Source organism: Paroedura picta, chromosome 12 (assembly GCF_049243985.1).
Source record: "Paroedura picta isolate Pp20150507F chromosome 12, Ppicta_v3.0, whole genome shotgun sequence".
Classification (NCBI taxonomy): domain Eukaryota; kingdom Metazoa; phylum Chordata; class Lepidosauria; order Squamata; family Gekkonidae; genus Paroedura; species Paroedura picta.
This window is the reverse complement of record NC_135380.1, coordinates 20,609,718-20,634,369: the sequence shown is the minus strand read 5'-3', so window position 1 is coordinate 20,634,369 and position 24,652 is coordinate 20,609,718. Positions and strand designations below refer to the sequence as shown.

General features: G+C 43.8%; 1 protein-coding gene across 4 annotated transcripts in view; it reads right to left on the bottom strand.

Annotated features, from left to right (window-relative positions):
* BIN3 (bridging integrator 3) overlaps positions 1–24,652 on the bottom strand; it is a 93,375-nt gene that overhangs the window by 47,697 nt on the left and 21,026 nt on the right. For 2 of the 4 annotated variants that reach the window (XM_077305319.1, XM_077305321.1), the window contains exons 2-4: positions 17,189–17,237; positions 4,907–4,947; positions 2,099–2,160 (exon numbers count right to left, since the gene is read on the bottom strand). In XM_077305319.1, coding sequence (XP_077161434.1) covers positions 2,099–2,160; positions 4,907–4,947; positions 17,189–17,237 — 152 coding nt within the window. The remainder of the gene's footprint in view (positions 1–2,098; positions 2,161–4,906; positions 4,948–17,188; positions 17,238–24,652) is intronic. The other 2 variants (XM_077305323.1, XM_077305320.1) reach the window with 1 other exon arrangement.

Here is a 24,652-nt window from a genome sequence, read left to right as displayed (position 1 = left end):
GGAAAATCTTACTAGAAGAATCTTAACAAGGACCTGGAGATAGGGCTTTTTAAAACCTTGTGAGCTGTTTCTCTGAGACCTGGAATATTTATGCTTTGTACAAGCCCTATACAAGTAGAAACATCACATTCCTAGTTGTTTTCACAATTACATCCCTATGCAGTCATTTGCCCTGTGTGTATGTGGCCCATGTATGGTGAGGACTGCAATTAACCTGGCCTGCAGACGAGACAATACTAACTGGAAAGGGAACATGCAGAGTTGGACACCTGCAGAGTCAATCTGCACAATCCTTCTGAGCTATGACTGCCTAGATTGGGTCTGTATTGTACAAGTGTACAGTTTTCTACCTGAACAGCCTATCCAATGTGCAGGTATCAGGCAGAACTGGCACAATCATTATTGCTACCAGCCATGGCAGGAGCAACCTAACTGAAGCTGTGTATGCATGTAAATATGAGATGCTTGACTCTTAGCATCACTGGTCAGAGACAGGAGAAAAAGTTCATTGTGAAGAAGAAGAGTTGGGTCTTATATGCCGCTTTTCTCTACCCAGAGGAGTCTCAAAGCGGCTTCCAGTCGCCTTCCCTTCCTCTCCCCACAACAGACACCCTGTGAGGTGGGTGAGGCTGAGAGAGCCCTGATATTACTGCTCGGTCAGAACAGTTTTATCAGTGCTGCGGTGAGCCAAAGATCACCCAGCTGGTTGCATGTGGGAGAGTGCAGAATCGAACCTGGCTTGCCAGATTAGAAGTCCGCACTCCTAACCACTACATCAAACTGGCTCTGAGTGCCATGCAAACCAGACTTCTGTACTCCAAGAATATAAACTATTCATGATTCACTCACATTGGAGCTTAATTTTCTTTAAAGATATGGTCTTAACATTTTTATCCTTCTTTTCAGATCTCCAGCAGCCCTTGAGAAACTCTGCTCTATTTAAGAGTCCAAAGCTCTGCTGTCCACATTCAGAAAACAGAGACAAGGAGACTACATATGAATACATTTAGCAAAATACAAAAGTTGCCACTAATTTTGCCAGGAAAAGGGGGAGGGGGCTTTGGAAGCTTGCAATTCCAGGCTTCATACAACCTAATTTTTCTGCACAAGGGCCACCTCTATCCAGTGCTTGGGAATAGGTAGAGAACTAAGTATGATGATGATGTTAGCCAGGCAGTTGTATCTGACTCTGGGCGATCCTATGGGTTACTGTCACATTTTTCGATCTTGCACCGCTTCTCTTAGTTGTATAATGCTCTGGCCACTGTCTATTTTGATCATATTTAACTAACAGGTTCTTTGTCGGTTCGGTTTCCTTTTACCGCTGACCAGTCCTAGCGTAACTGCTCTCTCCATTGAGCTGGATCGCATGATATGGCCAAGTAAGTGAGAGAGGGAATTTCATGATTTTGCTTTCCAGTAATATATCGGGCTTTGTGCACTCTACTGTTTCCTTGTTTGTGACTATGGCTGTCCATGAAAACCACAGAAATAAGACCAAAAGAATTGGGAGCCATATATACTGATCTTATAGCTATCAGCTATGGCATAATAGATGCATCCCTCCAAGGCGTTTTGAAACACATCCCAACCATACTCTGCTTTGTGGTTATTACTAAATTCCCTCCTCCCCAAGCCTTCTACCTGCTTAGTCTTTCCTGTAGAATGAAGTTTCAGTGCAATGGCACCTTTAAGACCATATTGTGTGAAGCAGTGGAATGGTTTCCTAACCACAAAAGCTAATCATGCAGCATGATGGAACCAGTGTGCTCAAGAACACACCTGCATGCCAGATGTCCAACTCTCCTTTTTTTTTTGAGCCAACAGCTGCTGCTTCAGTTTAAGAGGGAACAACTTACTCACTGCTTCCTACGCCTATCACCAAACCAAGCTAAGCCAAGCATTAACTAGGACTCCCAGGATAATCTTTCCTTACAGATGAATGAAAAGGATTTCTATCCATTCATACACATTCTCTAGGTAACTAAGTAAAGCTACCTCTTCTCTTTCAGAAGGCGCTGTGGGTAAAGTTGCAGCTCCACAATGCAAGAGATCTTCCACAGCCTTTGTTCCCACTAAGCTTATCCATGTTACCTACCTAGGTCTGCATCTGTACTTTTCTTCATATCCTTCTGAAGCTTCTTAGTCTGATCTTCCAACCTAAAACAGCAAATTAAGTTTTGCATGAATGATTTCCCCCCCAAAAAGAGAACCCAATTAGGATGAGGCCGTTCATTTTGGGGAGGAGCATTCTGAAGAAGTAAGAGAAGGCAGAAAAGCAAGTGACAACAGTGTGTGTGTGTGTGTGGGGGGGAGCTGTATTTTAACCTGCAATATGGGAAAGATGAAAGGAAGCAGTGGGGAAGGCTGGAGGGGCAGAGATGGGGAAGTTTGAAGCTTCTAAACAGCCACATGGCTGGTGGTTGCCTATGGTGAATAAGAATTATTTCTGGGCAACCAGACACAAAAGCTTTGGGGTGCACTCTATCCTTCTGGTTTTTAATGAGCCCAGGTGAACAACCCATATATATATATATGGCCAGGTAGGCTGCTAACAGTGTAGATTTGCAAGGCTCAGGCAAGAACACACACAAAAAACCCAGAGAAGTGGCTGATGGTGAACAAACCCCAGTCCTCAGTGGTAGGAGTGGGAGAGTTGTTAAGGAGACAACAGGGTTCTGTAGACCCAAACACAGTAGGGGAAGTCTCTCCCTTCTCCACCTCCATTCAATCTCTCAGCCACTTGGAAACAGATAGGAAAGCAGGGGGAAGCAGAAATGGAAGCCAGAGCATCACAATGTGCAATCTCTGTGGTAAAGGCTTTCTATTAAAAACAAAATCTTAACCTAGAGATGAACTCTGCATAATTGAACCATTCTCCTAATGCCCATGTTTGTCCCTTTTAGGCTCCCTGGCATGTAACAGGCAGGGGAATAGAAGGTTTTTCCAGCCATTCATTGCTTCACTGGAAAACCTAAGTGGAGCTACTCTCTAAAGGTGAAAGCCTTTCCCAGTGGCACATTCAGGTGAGTCATTAGCAACAGCAAACTGGCTAACTTGGCGGTCAATGTAAAAAAGGCAGAATATTGTGCCTTGGGAACCAGACTGAGAAAGGGACATGGCTCAGTCATGCTTTGCATGCAAAAGGCCCCAAGTCCAATCTCCAGCATCCCCAGATTCTCAGCCAGCCAATGCTAAGCATATCTATTCTCTGTCTCAGACCCTGCAGAACCATCCACTTACGTTTCAGAGGCCGCTTGGATCTATAACAGAACAATGGTTAATGTATTCTGTCTGAAGTGCCCAAGGCTATGCACACAAACATGAATATCCTTTCCCTCTCTCATAAACAGGCATAATTCCTCTCTTTGCTAAGGAATAGAATGGGCACACATGCTTTGCCAAGACTTGCCAAAGTCAGGTGGGTGCTGGCAACACCTCTATCCACTTATTATCCACCACTACCTCCCAGGCAATCCTGGCTGGGTCAGGCACTTTCCCCTGCCAGGACACAAAACAGCAGAGGATGGGGCCTGAAGTAATAAGTATAAACTACGTGTAGTACAGTATCGGCTAGTTCAGCAGTGGAATCAGCTACCTAAGGAGCTCCCCCTCACTGGCAGTCTTTAAGCCAGGCTATCTCAACCAGGATTTCATGAAACCCTGGGGTTTCTTGATAGCCCTGGAAGGGTTTCCAGAATGGGTGGGAGTTAATTATTTTAATATATATATTTTAAATGTGAAACATTTATCAAGTGATATCTATCTATCTATCTATCTATCTATCTATCTATCTATCTATCTATCTATCTATCTATCTATCTATCTATCTATCTATCTATCTATCTATCTATCTATCTATCTATCTATCTATCTATCTATCTATCTATCTATCTATCTATCTATCTATCTATCTATCTATCTATCTATCTATCTATCTATCTATCTATCTATCTATCTATGCTATTGCCCTCCCCTGAGGCTCTGGGCGGATTACATAAAAACGCAGAAAACAGTACATGAGCATATATGGTCATGTCAACCCTTCCACCCCTTCCAAAATGGCCAATGATGGGACTGGAGGGGTGGAATGGGGAGGAGCCCTGGGTGGGCTTGTACATAGCTTTACTTCCCAACCATATTTTGCACCACTGGGCCACTTCAGGGGTTTCTCAATGGTAAAAAGGTTGAGAAAGGCTGCTTTAAGCAGCAGCTGGACAGATACTTATCTTGGATGCTTTAGGCTGATCATCCATTGAGCAGGGGGCTGGACTAGATGGCCTGTATGGCCCCCTCCAATTCTATTATTTTATGACAAGAGCTGCCTAAGCAGTTACAAAACAAAGGTTTTGTCCCACTCGAGACTGGGAAGCAATGCTTCCTTATAGGATTCAGGCCATCAGATGGGGGTGGGCAGGGCTATTTGCAGAAGTAGAATCTTATGAGGGCAGGTTGAGATCTTGGTCAACAATGGGCAGTTTCAGGAAGACCAGCCAAGCTGAGGCAACTCATCAACTGGGAACAAGAAAACTCATCATTGGGTAGAATCTTAACTACAGGGAAGTCCAAACCACTTCAAAGATTTCAAAATCTCTTCATGAAGAACACTTGGGTGCATGATTTAATGGGTTATACCACTCTAAAGCCCAGCACTTATTCTTGCTGCAGAGGTGGTGAACAGCTACTGGTTTCTCGGTGGTATGAACATGCAGACCCTTGCACATGTGCACAGCAGCAGGGAATAACATAGATCATTCTTACATGAGTATGCCTTTTGTGAAAAGGACCCCAGTCCCAGCAGGCAGTGCCAGACCAACAGTTGGGAGAGGGACAAGATGGAAATACAGGGAAGTGAAAGGATGGAACAAGGACCACCTTCCACAAGAAGCTAGTTGAGAACACTTACTGTTGAAGCTTTCCATACTCTCGTTCAAAATCTCTTTCGACCTAAGGAAAGGAAGACACCTCAAATCAGATTTGGGGCATACCTTTAAAAAAACAGAAAGATTCCACCCAATGTAAGTGGCATTCATCTTACAGGTGCAAACCCCCAAAACAGGGGAGTTTCCAAGCAGTGGACAGATAACACACCAAATTCCGCAGGCTTTCAAATGAATGAAACATCCACTTGCTAATGGGTAGAAAACGTATTGTCCACAGCTGGTGTGAAAATAGCAGGTGTCTCTAGGCTGGATTTAACAAACAAACCCCTCTAATAGTTAGAGAAGTCTCCAATAAAAGTTCAGTTTGCATTCTCCTGAGCACCACACTCAGTACTGCACAGTGCCACGAACAATTAAACACCCCCCTCTCAATTGTTTTATTCCATCTACTTAACTATAGCTTTGAAGCATCTTTACAAAAAAACCAAAAACAAAACATCCGGAAGCTCAATGTTTACTTTAAAAAATTCAAACAACATATCACTGCTGGATAAAGATGCTAGAAGTGAACAGAAAGGACACTGTTGTGGGGGGGGGGGGCTATCTCTGAACATCCCTTGCCTTGACAACCGAATGGGGTTGCTGTGGGTCAGCTGTGACTTGAAGGTATTTTCTTCCACCACTCTGGTTTAATAGGCCTTTAATATATTTTTCACATATTTTCCTCCTCTGTAAGGGAGGGCTCACTTCTTGTCTTACTGTCAAGCTATTTCTTAGTCGGAAAATAAAGTGATTTACAGACAGCTTGGGTTCATTCTCCTAGCCAGCAAAGGAGGACACAGCTCTGTAAGTGGCCACTCATCGGGGACACCAGAATGGCACAGTGTGGAGAGCTCTCTCTTTCTCTCATTGTCATCTTAAAGAACTACTAACTCCATACCAGAATAGGAAGAACTGGTGGTACAGCCAGCATAGCACTGTCCTGTGTATAACATGGCACCCGAAAGAAAACGCATAGACACCAAAGCTGCCAGCAATTGAATCTGGCTGCCTGAAGAGAGTTGTGTTTTCCTTCAGCCTTAAAGAAGAGAAAAAGAAAAGCTGGGGTTTTCTGTACCCCACATTTTGCTTCCTGAAGGAGTGTCAAAGCAACTGTCTACTCCTTCCCTCCCCATAATAAACACCATGTGAGGTAGGTGGGGCTGATTTATAACAGAACTATGCTGCTAAAAGAGCCCTAGGAGAACTGAGACCGGCTCAAGGTCACTCAGCTGGCTGCATGTGGAGGAGTGGGGAATCAAACCCGGTTCTCCTTTACCCACTACACCATGCTGGCTCTCCACTAAAGGCTATTGGCAATTTAAAATAGAACAAAGACAGGAATTTGGACACAGACTGAAGTTTCAACTAACGAGCTGTTTATTTTGTAACTGCTAACAGAAACCCAGGCTTGACAATTGATATCCCTGCAAATAATAAGCCATACAAATTTACACTGATTTTTACATCAATCTAGTGGCCATGCCTTCCCCCCAAAGGATTCTGGGGAATGTAGTTTGGCAACAGTGCTGAGAATTCTCTGACATAAATCCCTAACCCCGGCTCAAAGAACCACAGTTCCCAGGATACCCTGGGAAAAGAAACAGACTATAGCAAACCAGTTTAAGCCTATAATGTAGCTGCACCCCAAGAGTCTAGAGAACAATAACTGCTGTGTCAGCATGTTATCAGAACAAAATTATTCTGGCAAGAAGCTGTATAGAAAAGAAATAAAGGAATGCCATTCCATTGGCCCTGCTTGTAAAAACAACAACAACCGACTGCTGGGTTTACAAGCAAGCTCAGCAATCACTCAGGATCACAGTGGTCCTTCTGCCTTAGTTTTCCATCGCTAACATGCAGGGGAAAGCACCTTCCCAGCTCACCACTCCCTTTATGAGCCGGTATTGTTAAGTACTAAACGGGGAAACAAAGAGTGCCACTTTAATTTCAGAGATTCATAGTTGCTTATTACAGCTGTGCAATTTCTAACTATTTCCTATGAACTGTAGGGGGGGAAAAAAATCAACGGAGCCTTAAGAGAAAGCTGCCAAAAAACTATACTGGAAAATCTAAAAAGAAAGTCATATGAACTTTCTGCTGGGAAATATATATTTACTCTTAGTTGTTTTGTTTTTTTTAATGGCAGCTTTTCTTTCACCCGTTCCCCCCTCCCCCGATGTCTATGTTTTAGGGCATTTCAAATGTGCCTAACTGGTTCCAGCATCTGCCACCCACATCCCCCAAAGATAATGACTGTCGAACATCGTCTTTCCTGTATCATTTCCTAGGAGACTCCTTAAGCACTGCTGCTTGACTCAATGTCACCACCAGCAAAGGCTTCCAAATCTAAAGACATAATCCAAGACGAAAGCCACTACACAATCCTTTTGCAGGTTCATCCCCCTGGACTGTATAAAGAAAACAACGTGTTTGTATTTTACAAGAAAGACGGTGCAGTCTAGCCTGGCACCCTCTAAAAGTTGGCTTGCTCATCAACTTCAAACCCGGGATAAGCAGGGGACCTGATTAGCGACTCTGGTTAATGTTGGTTCTGCATTTATAAATCAGATGACGGCAGGTGGGTTTTCACTCCGGGGAGAGGACTGTAGAATAAAAGATTCCACAACTGGTTCCTGATCTAGGGAGAGCTGGAAGTTGCATCTACACTAAAGCCCAGGAAGCTGCACAACGTCCTCCGGCCCCACAGTCATTCTTTGCCACCCACTGGAATGGAGGATCTGCACAAACTAAAGCTTTTAGCAGGTGCAAAAGATGAGCATTTCATTTCTAAACCACTTTCTAATCAAGATAGAGACAGAGCAAAATGTGGGGATTAGATAACCTGCATAAGCAAAATTCAGTGGCACACAGTAGACATGCCCTTAAGAGAATACGGCGGGGCATCAGCAAAAGGGATGGCTACTCAGGTAAGGAAAACACACTGCAAGTATCCAGTGAGAGGTATACAGATGTCTTTCCTTCATTGTCATCTTGCTATTTAGCATGTATAAAGGTAAAGGTATCCCCTGTGCAAGCACTGGGTCATGTCTGACCCTTGGGGTGACGCCCTCTAGCGTTTTCATGGCAGACTCAATACGGGGTGGTTTGCCAATGCCTTCCCCAGTCATTACCGTTTACCCCCCAGCAAGCTGGGTACTCATTTTACCGACCTGGGAAGGATGGAAGGCCGAGTCAACCTTGAGCCAGCTGCTGAGATTGAACTCCCAGCCTCATGGTCAGAGCTTTCAGACTGCATGTTGGCTGCCTTACCACCCTGCGCCATGCTTCAAGCAATACTATAGGCACACACAAAACAAAATTCTCAGAAGCAGAAGAGAAACACTTAAAGCTGGTTTTCTCAACCAGGGTTTCTTGACAGCCTTGGAAGGGTTTCCCAAATGGGTGGGAGTTAAATTTCTTATATAGATTTTAAATTTGTTAAACATTCCCCCCCCCCCATGGCCAATGATGGGTCAGAAGGGGGTGGGAAGGGGAGGGACCCCAGGTCGGTGTGTACACGGCTACGCTTCCCAACCATATTCAGCAGTATTGTGTCACTTCTGGGATTTCCCAAAGGCTGAAGAATGTTTCAGGGGTTTCTCAATGGTAAAAGGTTGAGAAAGGCTGACCTAAAGAAACTGAAATGCTTCAAACTCAAATCTTTGTTTGGTTTTTAATTACAAAGCCACCATTTCCAAGGAAAACTTTGGTCTTATGAGTTATGAGAGTCTCCTTGAACATTCTCATTCCACAAGATCAAAGTCATAACTAGTTCAGAGGTGTTTCAGTGTGATGGCTACTTGACCACGCAGGATGAAAACACCTGTGGAGTTTGTGTCCATTATGATGGAAACTACTTACCAAGAATACCTAAGCTGAACAACTATGTACAAGCGACAAACTGCCAAAAATGGTCCTCCTAGGAAAGAGCTGGATCAGTGTGTAGGATGTTTGCACTGCCGCCGCCTGTGGTGTGGAAAGCTTGCCAAAATCCACAGCAGCTGATGCCTTCAGGTCAGGTAACAAGCACAAAAAAGTAAAGCCACCCTACATTTCTATGGCTGTTCCGGTGGTTAAAAATAGCTGCTGAATTGCCACTTCTATTTTTATGTCTGTGTGTGAACTGTCCCAGTAGCCTTAAAAGGCAACATGGCACAGGCTGCCAACCAGGCACCTATCTCTGGGTTGCTGCCATCATTTTAATCCCGTATTAGAAGAGGAGTTGGATTTTATATGCCACTTTTCTCTACCCAAAGGAGTCTCAAAGCGGCTTACAATCGTCTTCCCTTTCCTCTCCCCACAACAGACACCCTGTGAGGGAGGTGAGGCTGAGAGAGCCCTGATATTACTGAAGAAGAGTTAGTACTTATATGCCGCTTTTTTCTACCCGAAGGAGGCTCAAAGCAGCTTACAATCGTCTTCCCTTTCCTCTCCCCACAACAGACACCCTGTGAGGGAGGTGAGGCTGAGAGAGCCCTGATATCACTGCCCGGTCAGAACAGTTTTATCAGTGCCGTGGCGGGCCCAAAGTCACCCAAGATGGCTGCATGTGGGGGAGTGCAGAATTGAACCCAGCTCGCCAGATTAGAAGTCCGCACTCCTAACCACTATACCACATCAAACCTGGCTCACCAGATTAGATGTCCATGCTCCTAACCACTACACCAAGTTGTGAAAACTGCCAGCTATCACAAACAGGAACACCTGGGTCTAATATGACATCTATGCAATGATTTCTTTTCTTTTAACAGGGGCAATTCCCCAAACTTCCAAATTTTTGCCTCAACTTAAATGGTTTGGAGTGCGGACTTCTAATCTGGCGAGCTGGGTTTGATTCCCTACTCCCCCACATGCAGTCAGCTAGGTGACCTTGGGCTCGCCACAACACTAATAGAGCTGTTCTGACTGAGCAATGATATCAGGGCTCTCTCTCAGCCTCACTCACCTCACAGGGTGTCTGTTGTAAGCCGCTTTGAGACTACTTTGCATAGAGAAAAGTGGCATATAAGAACCAACTCTTCTTCTCTTGCACTTTAATACTATGACAAAAACTCTTTTTTTTTTTTTAGCATTTATGTACATTTTCTACTACAAGTAAAATGGAGATGTTAATGCAAGGCCAACACTCGGACAGAAAGATGGAAATTGTTGTTGTTAATAATGGTTATAATTTGTTAAGCACCTATATAGTTATTGAGGCAGTGATGTAGAAAAGGGTATCCCCCACCCGGACTAAATTAAATTAGTGATGCCTCATTAGCACACAAAGTGATGCTCTGCACTAAGAAGTCCCAGGACAGTGTTGCTGTGCTTGGTTTCCTTTGGATGGAAATGCACTAAAGACTTGTGGTGTTTTTGTAAAATGTGCTTTATTTTCAAAAAATTGTTTGCAATTGTGCAAGCAGAGCACAGTGTAGGCAAGTGCACTCACATAAACAGACACCTTTATATTTCCAGAGAGCAGCTGAAGCCATAAGCTTGCACCCCGCGGGGTGCATGTTTTGAAGAAGATCTGCCCCCTCCCCCACAAATATGGCGGTTGCATGTGTCATCAGCTCCCCTCTATCTCCCTTTTTTTAGTGGGGCTGCAGAGACTGGGTTAGTCTACAATGAACCCTGCCGCCATTCTGGTCTTGTCTTATTAATTCGCTAGGATTGGTTTTTGTGGGGTACCCTGTTTTTATTGTTTTATTGTACTGCTTTTAGGGGATTGGTTTTACGTGACCCACCTCAAGCCTCTGGGGGGAGGCGGGATATTATTATTATTATTATTATTATTATTATTATTATTATTAATAATAATAATAATAATAATAATGATAGTGACGACGACGATGCCAGAGTTAACTCTGCACGCCCAGAAACTCTCATATTCCCTTCTGTCCATTCTAACTGCAAAAGTTATTTTTCTCAAACACATGTAAACCCTGATTCTTGCAGGAGAACTACACATCTAGGGAGCCATCCTCAGTTATGAAGAAATATTAGCATTCTTTTGTTAGGAACGTCACAGTTCACTGACGACGAGGGAGGCAGGGCAAACGTCTAACAATATACATCCGTTACCATACAGCGTGATGCTCTTCAGACCTAACATTATGCAACATTAGATATATGCCATTCATTCACCCTTCATGGACGAACATGAATGCGACTGAGATCTGCACTATGAATTCATTTATAGCACTAAACCCATCGAGAATATACATACGCATATCGTCACAGATCATATCAAACATTAACTATAGACCGTAACACACATTAAACCATCAAATCAAAAACAGTTAATATTTTGCACACCTAGATCACAAAAAATAATTTATATAAAATATCTTTAGATCCAATCTGTACAAGTGGGGAATAAGCAAGGACTTGCACATGGGTATCTCATTTTTCCATCTACCACCATTTACTCTTTCCCTTCCCTGGCAGACCCCACAGACTCTCCCCTTCTGCTGCTTCCTTTTCTCTTTCCCAACCACTAGCTAACCTACCTTTATCTGCTTCATCTCTTCAGCTTTCCTTTCCTATCTCCAGCAGCCTCCCCCTAAGTCTGACCCGGATGCATAGTGGTCACAAGCAAAAGGCCAGGACCAGTTGCACTACGGTCACTGCTAGCACTTGGCCATACCCAGTTGTGCAATGGCCGCCGCTAAGGGGCCTGTCTCCTCTCTTTTCCACTCACCAGTCAACTTAACTTGATCTGCCCATGTGGCTTCAGCACTTGCTCCTTCCCAAACCCTGAAAGCCTCTCCCTGGACTGAATGGCAGCTGGCAGTGGGCCATATGGGGGCCACTACTAGGGTAGGCCATCTTGGGTGGGTCGTGAGCTTCTGGTCCTTGCCACTGGGCTAGTCCCCAGCTGAGTCCTCCTCCATCATGGAACATAAGAGCACTTTCCACAGCTGTTTTGATCTCCTAGAGCACCCCCCCCAACTTTGCTTTATAGGAACTATGGCTTTGCAGTACTACTGTGGTTGCCTAGCAACTCCCTGCTGCCACTTGGAGCTCAGTAGGAATTCTTTCCTTAAAGTTCCAGGCATTATTTCTAAGATTTGGGGGAATTTTAATCCCTTAGTGTGGTGTTTATTTTTTTCAGATTTTTCTGCAAACTTGGGTACTTTTTTCAAATTTGTAGCGATACCTTGAGCTCTGTCCCTTGTTTCATTTTGAAGCTCTAGTAATCATATCCTATATGATGTGGTTGAGAAAAAAAACAGTGATTATTAATCTTGATTGCAAAATTTGGGGATCCATAAAGTATTTAACAATTATGTTAAACACATCACATTTAATATTTTCTCAGTAATCCTCTAAAAACCCTGTGAGACAGATCAGTATTATATATTCCAATAATACAGATGGTGGACTGTGGCTGAGTAGCTTACTGAATAAGGCCATCTAGTGAACACAAAACAGAAGTGACATTTGGACCAAGAGTTTCCTAGTGTACATCTCTATACCTCAGACACTAGATTGTAGTTCTAAAAACTCTCCTAGGAATAAGCCCCATTTTACTTACTTCCAAGAAATCCAGCTTTGGAATTGCTTCCTGTGTCATCCTAACCCTATCACTATGGAACATTAGATACATGCATATGCTTATTTGTAGTGCATTAACCAAGCTGTCTGCAGCATAGCCATGAAGTTTTTATTTTGCCGCTACTTTCCTTTAGGCAAAAAGGTTGTGAACTGCCACACTGAGCAATCATACACCCCCCACTGACTACATACATCCATTGTCTTCTGCAGGCAGCCCAAATATTCCCTGCAGACTCATCTTAACAAGTGCAAATTGACTCCTACTAGGTTACAGCCCTCTTCGTCTCAGCTGCCTACCTAACTGAAAAATGGATCCAAGCCACACAGAGCCAAGTGTCCCATTGCAAACAGTAACTTCATCCAAACTTTAAGATTTCTCTGAGTTTCCTGAATGCCCCATTTCTTTGAGTATGTTGACTCACGGTATGTCAACTGCCTTGAGCCCATGTGAGAAAGGAGGTCTATAAATAACATATATTTTAAACAACCAAGCACACTCAAAACAAGAAAAAAATTCAGAAAATATCAGTTAACCATTCACTACCCTGTTAGATCAGGGTACAGATATTGTCATCACAAAGTATCCTCTAGTAACCAGCTGGGTGACCTTGGGCTTGCCACGGCACTGATAAAACAGTTCTGACTGGGCAGTGATATCAGGGCTCAGCCTCACCCACCCCACAGGGTGTCTGTTGTGGGGAGAGGAATGGGAAGGCGACTGTAAGCCGCTTTGAGCCTTCTTCGGGTAGGTAAAAGTGGCATATAAGAACCAACTCTTCTTCTTCTTCTAGTACAGGTTCCAAAAGCTGACAGCGAATGTAACAAGGTGGGCAGCAGAAAGCGTGCCAGCAGAACCAAGAACACTCAAAGCAAGTGAGCTAAACCAACGCCCTTTAGGAGATGGGGAGAAAGAACTGTGAAAATTTCTGCCTACTGTACCATTCCTTTCAAATCCCAGATATGACTATCCACTGGACAGATGGTGAAACGTGGACCTTTTAGATCCTGGCCCAAAACTGGTGGAATGTGCTCCTGAGGGAGATCAGGGCACCTTCTTAATCAGTTCCACAGTGCCTGTAAGATGGAACTATTCCACCAGTCTTATGGTCAGGGCCCAAAATAACAACCACCAATAAATACTGGCCCCACTGCTGGAAGATACCTCCTGATGCCAAAAGCCCCTCTCAGGAAATCTTAGTCAGGGGCATTTAGATTAATAATGTTTTAAACCTATTTTGCATATGATGTTTGTATTAATGCTGTTAACTCCCCTGAGCAACACTGGAAGGGTAAGCTAAAATTAACAATGTATTATTATTATTAATATTATGTATTATATGTATGCCACAATGGCCCAATGACTAATGGGAAGAACATCTTTCAAAGCCACATATTCAAAAGAGGGTTTCTTCCCAAATCACAATTTGTGACCTCTACTGAAGGTGAGCACACTATTAATTTCATGATGGTGGAAGTAGCCCTTAAGATTACCCAAGTGAAAATGCAACTGGGGCACAACTCTTTCCACCAAATATTACATGTTTAACTTTGGTACTAGTCAACCACTGGGAACAGTGGGTCTGAAATTTAAGATCCACAGGGAATTCTTTTTTTTTTTAACTTTCAGGGAACTGGTTGCTAAGGAATCCTCCCCGTTTTGCAAAAGTTTGAGTCAAGGGGCATGGAGGACCCCAGGGCAAGCCAATGGGATCCCCCCCACACACTACTCTGTGTGAACCAAGAATACCCCCCTCCCCGAACACACCAAAAGGTCTCCTGCAACTGCATTTTGCAGAGGAAGATTGATAAGCAAGAGGTCTCACAGAGAAGCTCTTCTGCCATTCATGATCTTCTCATTGAGAAACCCACAATAACCTTCTAAGGAACCTCAGGGCTTGTCAGGAGACAGCCTGAAAGCTGTTGCAAAGGAAGTGCATTCCAGGGTTTATTTAAATTTGCAATTACTTGGTGGGAGTGACACAGATTCTCAGCGATTCTCCACAGACATTACGGGTTAAGGTACAAAGAAACATTTTCAAGTTCCACTCCAGCGAGATTCATGAATGACAAGGGAGCAGCAGAGCAGACTGGCGTTTAGATTCCATCTCTACCCTCACACCCCCCTGATCAGTCAAATGACAGCTGCTCTTTTCAGGGGAGGGGGAGATTATACTGTCTGGAACTGGATTTGGCCAGGTTAAGGTGAAAGCATTGCAGCAATGGGTCTAAAGGCCTGGAGATCAGATCAGTTCACTGGCTGCATTCTTGTACAGGGATTTTCTTTGGCCAGGAAGCATGAAACGACACTTGGCACTCTGCCCTTCCTCAGAGGGCTGGCAGCAAGTAGGCACACTGAAATACAGCTAATGCTTCCTCCGGGTGAAGTCAATTACCTCCTAGAACAATTGCCACTAAACCTTGTTTATATTGCAGGGGTGTCCTTGTTAGAGCGTCCCTCCTTCTCCTTGCTCTTGGAAGCCAGACTGCTACAGAGGCAGTCAAATAGTCTCTGTCCACTGCTTCTTTACATATGTATGTTTATGACCTAAACTTGCGAGTGGGAGAGCTTCTCCAACAAACCACTTCCACTCTCTGATCCAGCACTGGATTCATCCCTAGAGATGCCTCACCTTCCCACTTCCTGGAATGGAATCCAGAGGCCAACATCTGGAACAGAACAGAACCGTAAAACTGATCCTCCCCCCTTCTTTTGCTGCTCCTGAAAAGCCTGCACAGATGGAATTCCTCAGTCCACAGTAGAGAAAAACCAGAATATTTAAAGCTGCAAAGCAGCCAGATCCATCTGACAATTTCCTGACACTTGCTTTCTTTTAAAGAGAGAAGCTTTTAAAAATGACTCAGTACATAAAAACTGCCTTGGTGGATTACAGCAATGCTCTATCTACTCCAGGTATTTCATTTGCCATAGCTGACAAATGGCCCCAGGAATTCAAAAGGAGGGTAAGGAAGGTGATGAACATGTGTCAGTATGTGATACTCAGACACAATCCCTTTGAACATGGAGGTTTGATTTCAAATAATTGCTGATAGATCGATCCTTAAAAAAAAACTATCCAAACTTGTAGCTGTTATCACTTTTGAGTTTCATCAATTAAGTATGTATTCATCTAAGGGATTCCACATCCAAGTATTATATATGGAGGGAAATGTCTCTTCAAAGGTACAGGTACAAAGCCCTTTGCATTCAGGAATACAACAGGTGCTAGATTGGGGAGGTGGGGTGGAAGAACTCTGGGGATGGCCTCTCCCTTCCCCCAGGACTTGAAAAGGCTGCAGGCTGGAGGTCCCTGGGAAGGGAACTCACTGGCAGGGGCAGCTCTCACACAGCATGCCCAATGCCTAAATAATACTGAATGTGCTTGTTCTCTCCATCATGGTCAATTCCTTCTTCCAGGTATTGTATCACTTAAATCCATCTATTTCACTGTTTATAAAGAGAGAGTACCAGCAGAAATAAGTCCTATTAACTCACTCAGGAACCAAGAGAATTTGAAACACTGGAATTTTGGATGGCCACAGGAAGAGAACTTATAGGAGTCCCATTGAAAGAAATCAAGTGTCTGAAATTAATTACCTTACCCATTTAATGGCTCTGCTCATTTGAAGCAAAAACAGAAAACCTGATGCTTGGGGACTTTCACCCATGTGACCCTTTCTTTATATTCCCAAAGCATTAGTGCTCGTAGTTAAGTTGGTGTTCCACAGAGGAAGGATAAGGAATGTTAGTCTGTACGGAGGATTAGCTTGCCAGAACAGTGTCTCTATTACCCCAACCATTACAAATGCTTGCTTTAAAGAAAGGAAAATACAGGTTAATTCAGAGATTCTGCCATGACCTCCCTCTCCCCCCCCCCCCATTTTCTCCTTTCCAGGATTCCGTTCAAGATTGGGCAGCCTAAGAAACAGCCACAAGACACAAAGATAGATTCAAATGAGTAGCCGTGTTGGTCTGAAGCACAATAAAATTAGAGTCCAGTAGCACCTTTAAGACCAACAAAGATTTAATCAAGGCGTGAGCTTTCGAGTGCAAGGGAAAGCTCACGCCTTGATTAAATCTTTGTTGGTCTTAAAGACACAAAGATGTTGAAGAAAGCTGTGGCCAGATGCAAACACTTCAGGACAGGCCAATACAAAAATTCATTTCAAAATGCTTTTTTTTTGGGGGGGGGGGGGAGCTGAAAAGCAAATGCTCTGTAGCCCAAATTAATTCATGGGCACCAAGCATTTCAGCTTCCTCCAATAAACCTTCCTTTGGATACAGTTATATTCAGCAATAGGAACCACTCCCCCTCCTCCATCTGCTCCGAAAAGATGAACAAACAAGCCATTGCTGGAAGAAGGAAGGAAGGAAGCGTGTTCAGCCATCTCCTAGGAAAACCATGCCAGGGTGAGAAGAGCCCCTCCTCCTACCACACCAAAAAGGAGGGTGAAAAGTTTAAAAAGAGGGGAGGAGATGGAAAACACACACATACACACCAGATTCCCAAAAACCAAAATAATCCACTCGGCACTGAGACTCCCCCTCATTCATAGGAACTGCGCGGTGGTCAGAGACAGAAGCAAATTTCAGCTCACTCATGTTTTCCCTCCCCCACACACAAACAACATATTAAAAACTGGGATCAGTTAATGCGCTGGCTTGAGTCATCAGCCATATGATCAAAGACTGGATCTAAAAAAGGGGGAATTGGTTTACTCACTGTCTTGGGTACAATCTGTTTCTTAGGCTGCCCAATCTTGAACGGAATCCTGGAAAGGAGAAAAGGGGGGGGGGAGAAGCAAAGATATTTATATAAACAAGTAAGCATAACTGCTCTCAGATACAATATCATTTTCACACAGCATACTCCCAATGCTCGTTCTTAAGGGAAGAATTGGGTAGCAAAGATTGCTGTTGTATCAAGGGCCGAGAGCCAAACTGAAGATAAAACGTATAAACCAGCCATGGCCCTGTTCTGTGGATTTATCTATTTGCATCGCTAGGCAAGATTCCAGCAGCAAATGCTTCCCTTGACCTCAGTAGCTAAGGGTGGCCTATAACAACAATAAGGAGACAAAGCCCACTGCAAATGTTTAGATAAAGAGCAGTGGGGAGAAGAAATTAGAAAGATGTCTGTTTAAAGCTGTGAATGGCTTCAAACAATTTCTGAATGCAGTTTTGACATCTTTTCTCTTTCTTAAGAGGAGTCCTTCAAAACTGTGTTACCTAAATTCCTATCTTCATAGCAGCTATTTGTAAAATAAAGGTGTCTTGCTGGACTGGTGGCTACGAGTGCTTCTAGACCTCAACTGTCTCAGGTGAGCTACACACCAGCCTGCTGGAGCGACAGCATGTGGGATACCTTCAAACCAGACACCCAGTGTGAGAATTGACAACTGGTAGTCTTCTCCCGTTCAGTATGCATGTTTCTCATTTTTGTGACCGAGATGTAGCACTCTGCACTTATTGAATTGCACCGTGTTCTCCTCTGCCCACTTTTCCAGTGTGTTCAGATCTCATTGAACTCTACATCTATCTTCTGGCGTGTTCTCTAATCCTCCCAATTAGGTCTTATCTGAAAATGTAATGAGGAGCTCCTCCCCTCCCCCTTGTCCAGATCACTGATAAAAATGTTGGAACATACCAGGCCCAGAACCAAGCCCTGCGTCACCCCACTGCTTACCTCCCTCCAATCTGATGAAATACCATTGACAACTACTCTTTGGGTGTGGTTTTCTAACCAGTTCTCTATCCACCTAACCATCCAAAAATCCAGTCTGCAGCCCTCCAGTTTACCCCTCAGAACATCATAGGTAAACAACATTTTTAAGTCAAATTACGTTACATCTGCATTCATATGTAAATTAAAATAGCTGCTGGAGATCCATATCCATGAAGTCCATTCATGATATCCAACTCCCACGACCCATGAAGTCGCCTTCATTGGTCATGGGAGACTGATATTATGAATGGACTTCATGGATATGGATATCCTCCAGACAGTGTCGTGAAGTGGTTAGAGAGCAGTGCACTCTAATCATGAAAACTAGGTTTGATTCCCCACTCCTCCATATACAGGCAGCTGGGTGACCTTGAGCCACACAGTTTTCTTAGAGCTGTTCTTGCAGAGCAGTTCTCTTAGCGCTCAATCCCAACTACTTTACATGGGGTCTGTTGTGGACAGAGGAAGGGTAAGGTATTCGTAAGCCGTTTTGGGACTCTTTCAGGTAGTGAAAAGTGGGAGTATTTAAAAAAACAGCTCTTCTTCTCAACTGGTATCCCCCTCTTTCTACCAGAAAGTAGACATCAAGGCAGCTTTATTGTGATCTCCCCCATTGTTGACAGACAGCTAACTTCTCTGAGGAATATTTAATACAGATGGCATTAACTGAAAGAGAAAGTCATTTTGGCTAGGAAAAAATCCTCACGGTACTATAGGGGCTGGTCAGGCAGCAAAGAGGGAAAGAGTGAAGAGTTTGTAATGGCTGGGGTCAAACAGCGAAGGAGAGAGATTCATACTGATCCAAACTATTCAGAAAATAACTTCCACTAAAGATCCCGATTCATCCTCTATTAATTCCAGTTAAGACTACAGTGGGGAAACTGGTAAATTTGGTTCCTGGGAAGGTCCCTGTGCCTTCGACACCTATGCAGAAGGGATGGCTGCAACAGGAACAGCCTTGCTTACCTGCTTATACCACTTCCTACACCAGTGCTTGAATGAGTTAACAAAAATGTAACTGCACTGCAGCACGGCAGGGGAAGCTGCACCTGTTTGAGAGCATCAAATGTATATGTTCCGGTATGAAATCAAACTTGTATAGGTGTTGAGCTGGGAGTGGAACATGCAATAGAAAGGAACCCACAATGCTTGCTTTAAATGCACTGAGGGTACACTTAAACATACATGTGCTTCCACTCACACTGGCACTCTGTCAGGCATCTTTCCCCTTAGTTCCATTTGTAGCTTCCCAGCTGCATAAACCAAGCCCCCTTCATGACACTTATAAAACTCATACCAAGGTGTAGAAGCTCGGAGATGCATCCCAGGAATCCCGCTCAAAAAACAGGGTGGAGGCAGAGAGGAACTGAAAAGAGCCAGGGCAGAAGGGTAGCAATCTGGCCTGGACACAGACACTTTTGTGCGTTATAAAAAAGTACTGTATTATTATTGAACAACAGAATGGGGAGGGCGTCCCAGCCAGTTGATTCATATTTACACCCTACCAGCCATAGAGCAGAGTAGGTTAGGCTAAAAGTGTGGTTAACTGTAGGCCTCAGAGCCAAGCAGGAAGATGAACTGGAGGGTTCAATATGCCGAGGGAAAACTACCTGACAGAGACTCTTTCAACGGCGGGTACCTTTCCGCAAATACCACACTACGGAAGACAACACAGACAGCTATATAATCTAGGCAGGGGGGATAAAAAAAGCCATTGAGCGTCTCATATCCTCTCTTCTTTTGCCCTCTTAACCAAATGTTGCCATTGTTTTCCAACCAAGGGTATAATTTGGCCACCAATAATAAACCTGGCCTACAACTCATAACCCTCCTGAACTGACCATGGACTGCAAACTAGCTTTAGTATAAATTTAATTTCTGAAGTGTTTCCTGTTTATTGTTCTACTGCAAGGCTAATGTAATTTTAGTCTGTTAACCCTTTCTTGCTTTTCTGGCATTCTGCACGGTAACGAATCACACATCTTCCATAAACAAGCAATTGGCTGGCATGGAATTACACTGTCAATAGCAACTTGGATGTTTTGGAGGAAAATCTAAGAACTTAAGGATTCCCCCCTCGCTGGCTTTCTTCCTACACCGGCAAATGTTTAAAATTGGGGTGGTATCACTTATTATTTCTTACTGTTGCAGGTTTCTAGCAAAGGAATTAGATACAATACAAGAAGAGCTAGCCATCCTTTTCTTATTCCACACCCATGGATTTAGTTTGTATAATCTAGTATTTCATACATAACCCATTTGTGTTTATTGTACTTCATTTATCATTTGTCTTTCTCCGCAGTGAGGACCCAAAGTAGCTCATATCACGCCTATTTTAACCTCACATTAACCCTGCGAGGTAGGTTAGGCCAAGAGCAAGTGGCCGGCCCAGGAGCTGGGTCCTTGAAACTGGTTTCCCAGCTCCTAATCCAACACTTTAACACTACCTGACCCTCTACGTTGGACACAATCATAAGAATCTTAGCTTTCAATGTTTAGAAAATGAAGAGCCTATCTTGGTGTAGTGGTTAGGAGTGTGGACTTCTAATCTGGCATGCCAGGTTCGATTCTGCACTCCCCCACATGCAACCAGCTGGGTGACCTTGGGCTTGCCACGGCACTGATAAAACTGTTCTGACCGAGCAGTAATGTCAGGGCTCTCTCAGCCTCACCCACCTCACAGGGTGCCTGTTGTGAGGAGAGAAAAGGGAAGGCAACTGTAAGCTGCTTTGAGCCTCCTTCGGGTAGAGAAAAGCGGCATATAAGGACCAACTCTTCTTCAGACAGCAGAAATGAGACTGCTCTGGCCCATGCGAGAATGAGGCTATCCAGGAAGAAAATCCTCCCTCTAGTTGATTTGAGCAGAATAAGTTACAATCAAAGAGCTGTCAGAAAGGAAGAGAGCTAGTCAAGAACAAAGGCACTGAAACTAAGAGACAAGGCACGGGGATAGGGAGGAGAACTGTGGGCAGGGAGACCATTAGCTTCAGCAAGAAGGAGATCACCTGCAATCTTGGCAAGAGCAGGTGCTGTAGAATGACTGCGATGGAAGCAAAGTTAGAAAGGATTAAAAGCAAAGCTAGACAAGAAAGGGAGATGCTCCAGAAGCTTTGAAATGAGAAGCAAAAAGGTCAAGAAAAAAAAAGGGACGTGAAAGTGAAAGACACTGAAGTCAGCTCTGCTGAGAAAGATCTGCAAGAAAAGCCTCTTCTGACTGGGTCACTTCGGTATTAGATGCACAGATTCTGTAAAACACACACACATGCGTGAGTACATCTATGTAAAGAAATTAAAGTGCTGTAATAGGAGATTATACATTTATTATGCTTTGAGAACCACCAGTGGTAACTTTTCCCCTACAACTCTTATGATTGTGCTTTACTGAGGAATATACCCATATATACTCGAGCATAAGCCGACTCGAATTTTAGTCGAGGCACCTAATTTTACCACAGTATCAACAATAACAGGTAAGCTGGGACCCTCACTTGTGTATTAGCCTAGGGGGGCTTTTTCAGCATTTAAAAATGTGCTGAAAAAGTAGGCTTATACTCAAGTATATACAGTAAACAGTTGCCCCTGGTGGAGTATGCAAGTACTGGAGCAGTAATGCTAACAACCATCAGATATAGTGAATGCAGATCACAGAATCATAGATTTGGAAGGTACCTCCAGGGTCATCTAGTCCAAGCCTCTGCAGAAGCGGGAAAAATCACAACTACCTGCCCACCAACAGTAACCACAATTCCATGCCCAGACCCAGAATCCCTGGCCAGTCTGGCCTGGAGGAAATTCACCTCCCGACCCCAAAGTGACAATCAGCATTTCCCTGGGCATGCAAGAACGGGCCACAAGAGCCAAATACCAACACACCCATTCACAATGTGGCTAAGTTCACAGAATCGGCGTTTCTGTCAAATGGCTATCTAGCCTCTGCTTAAGAACTTCTAAAGAAGGAGAACCCACCACCTCCTGAGGAAGCCTGTTCCACTGAAGAACCACTCTAACTTTCAGGAACTTCTTCAGGATGTTGAGATGAAAATTTGGGTACAAGAATTTAGAACTAAGGTGACATTGTACCATGGACACTTGGTTGTATACACAGAACACCTCAGAACTGATGATGCAATACCAACATTTGAGCATAAGGGGTAGTCAACCTGTGGTCCTCCAGATGTTCATGGACTTCAATTCCCATAAGCCCCTGCCAGCGTTTGCCAACTCACATCCCTATGTCGTAAGCCCTCTGATAGCTACTTCTAATACTCTGTTCTTTATATGGGCATTGCGGGGAGAGGAGAATATCTTGACAGTACTTAACACAGGTGGCTCGGCAGATACAAAACCACAGTGCAACACAGTCCATAAGTCCATAACACAGTTCCCCAGTTCTGTTGGAATTATGCGGATGAAAACACAAGAGGACAGCATCTACACAAGACTAGAGGCATGACAGTGGCATATCTCCCTGCTAGTCTCACTGATTCAGTTATGTTCTACTCATTCTTCACCTAACACAATGCTGCAACTTATTTCCTTGCCCACCCCAAGAAACCCTCTGAAAATCCTCTAGTATTCAAAATAAAGCATTCCAAATGCATATGTTTATTTTAAAAAGAAAACAGAGATTAATGACGCTGGAGTGTGTATTTTTTATGTCTGTGCTTCCTGGGGACCCATAGCTAACTCCCCCCTGCTGCTGAATATACACTAATATGCTACACAAATATAGGTCTTGCACACATATCCATCAGCTCTGATATCATTATACATTCTAATACATCCTAACATAAGCATTCAAAGAACACACGGGGGAAAGCATCATGAGAGCTAATCTAGAGGCTAGAATGGTTCTCTACAGAAGAAAAAGGAGACTTTCACTCCACTTGCAAACTATTTGAACATGCAACATGCAAACTGCATAATACCCTACAGTTTTGCTCACCACCTCAACCCAAGAACGTATAATATTTTTTTCTAATAAAAATCATTTAATCATACCCAGAGGGGTAGTATACAGTATCAAGTAGGGCTGGGTGATTCAGTGCGCTTCGGCAATCACAGAAGCTCGAGGCGCCCAGCACCGCAGCATGGAGGGGCAGCACTGCTGCCTGCATGCCAGCTGGTGCATGTGGCATTGGCTGGTGCACCAGCGCCAGCACGGCCCCTCCGCTGGCCACCTCGGGCTTCCATGGTCGCCAAAGTGGCCAAAGCATGCCAAGGCACCCAACCCTAGTCTCAACCAGGTCAGGACAATGAATTAGTAAATTCTAAGGCAGCAGGGAGAGTACTCTTCATCAATGCAAAAGCAAACAGAATTGGCAGAGAGTTGAGGAAAAGCAGCTTGGAAACTGTATTCACGGACGAGAACCAGCAGACACTAACTATTAATTAGCAGATCAGCCTTCAAAGATACTAATTATCAGGTAAAAGACATTTTTAAAGTGGTCGTTTACCTCTTCCTTTTAATTAGATGGTCCAAACTTTGCAAAGTGCATTGATCACTTTGTATAAAGTATCAAAGTTCTGCAGCTACAAGCCTCAAGGCCCATAATTGGGGCCTATCCTACACTACTGTGGCTACCACTTCAACATGGATCAGGGTGGCACAAGGGTAAGGTCACCAGATTTTAACATTGGTAAAGCGGGACACTATTGACCGGGGGGGGGGGGTCCTGATTAAAAATTTGGTCTATATGGAGCAACAAAAAGTTTCATAGAACGCAAAAATAGTATAGTATACTATATTCATGGCCGGAATGCAAAGCCGAGGTTTAACAGTGCAGTCCCAATCAGAGTTATACTCCTAAGTCCGACAGACAACAGGTTTCAGAAGGGTGCAGCTCCATTTAGGACTTCCCCATAAACCTCAAAAAGTAAATCAATTTAAGCTCATATTATGCTTCTAATTTAAATACGAGGGCTTTCAGGAAGGGTCTATCCTGACAAAGAAATATCTTGAGCCAGAAGGGGAAAAATGCACAGTCACAGTTAAAGTCATACTGACAGCAAACAACTCCTAAGTAATCAGCAGGGAAGCCTGATTCAACATGGTCTTTTTTCACCATAAGCCAAATTAATTTTCCAAGCCCTTAGTCATCATATCAACCAAGACCAGGAGCTTGGGGTGGGTGGGGGGAGAGTTGGGTTTGCATAGCTGCTGGATGGAAGCAGCAGACTGAGAGTATGTCATGTTCACAACAGTTCCCAGGCAGCCTTGTTGAGCTACTTCATCCTACCCTACCAGTTTGAAATGACAGGGATTCATCCTTTTTAGTGGTTTCTTCTGACAGATAATTAAACGAGTCTGCCCTCCTTCATGTGAACTCATTCTTCTTTATACCGCGCAATACTCATGTATGAAATGATGCGAGAAAGCAAGATATTTCAAACATATGTTATGTAGAGGAGGAGGAAGAGAGGAAAGATTCAGAATTCTCGTCTGGAAAAGTCTTGCATGCA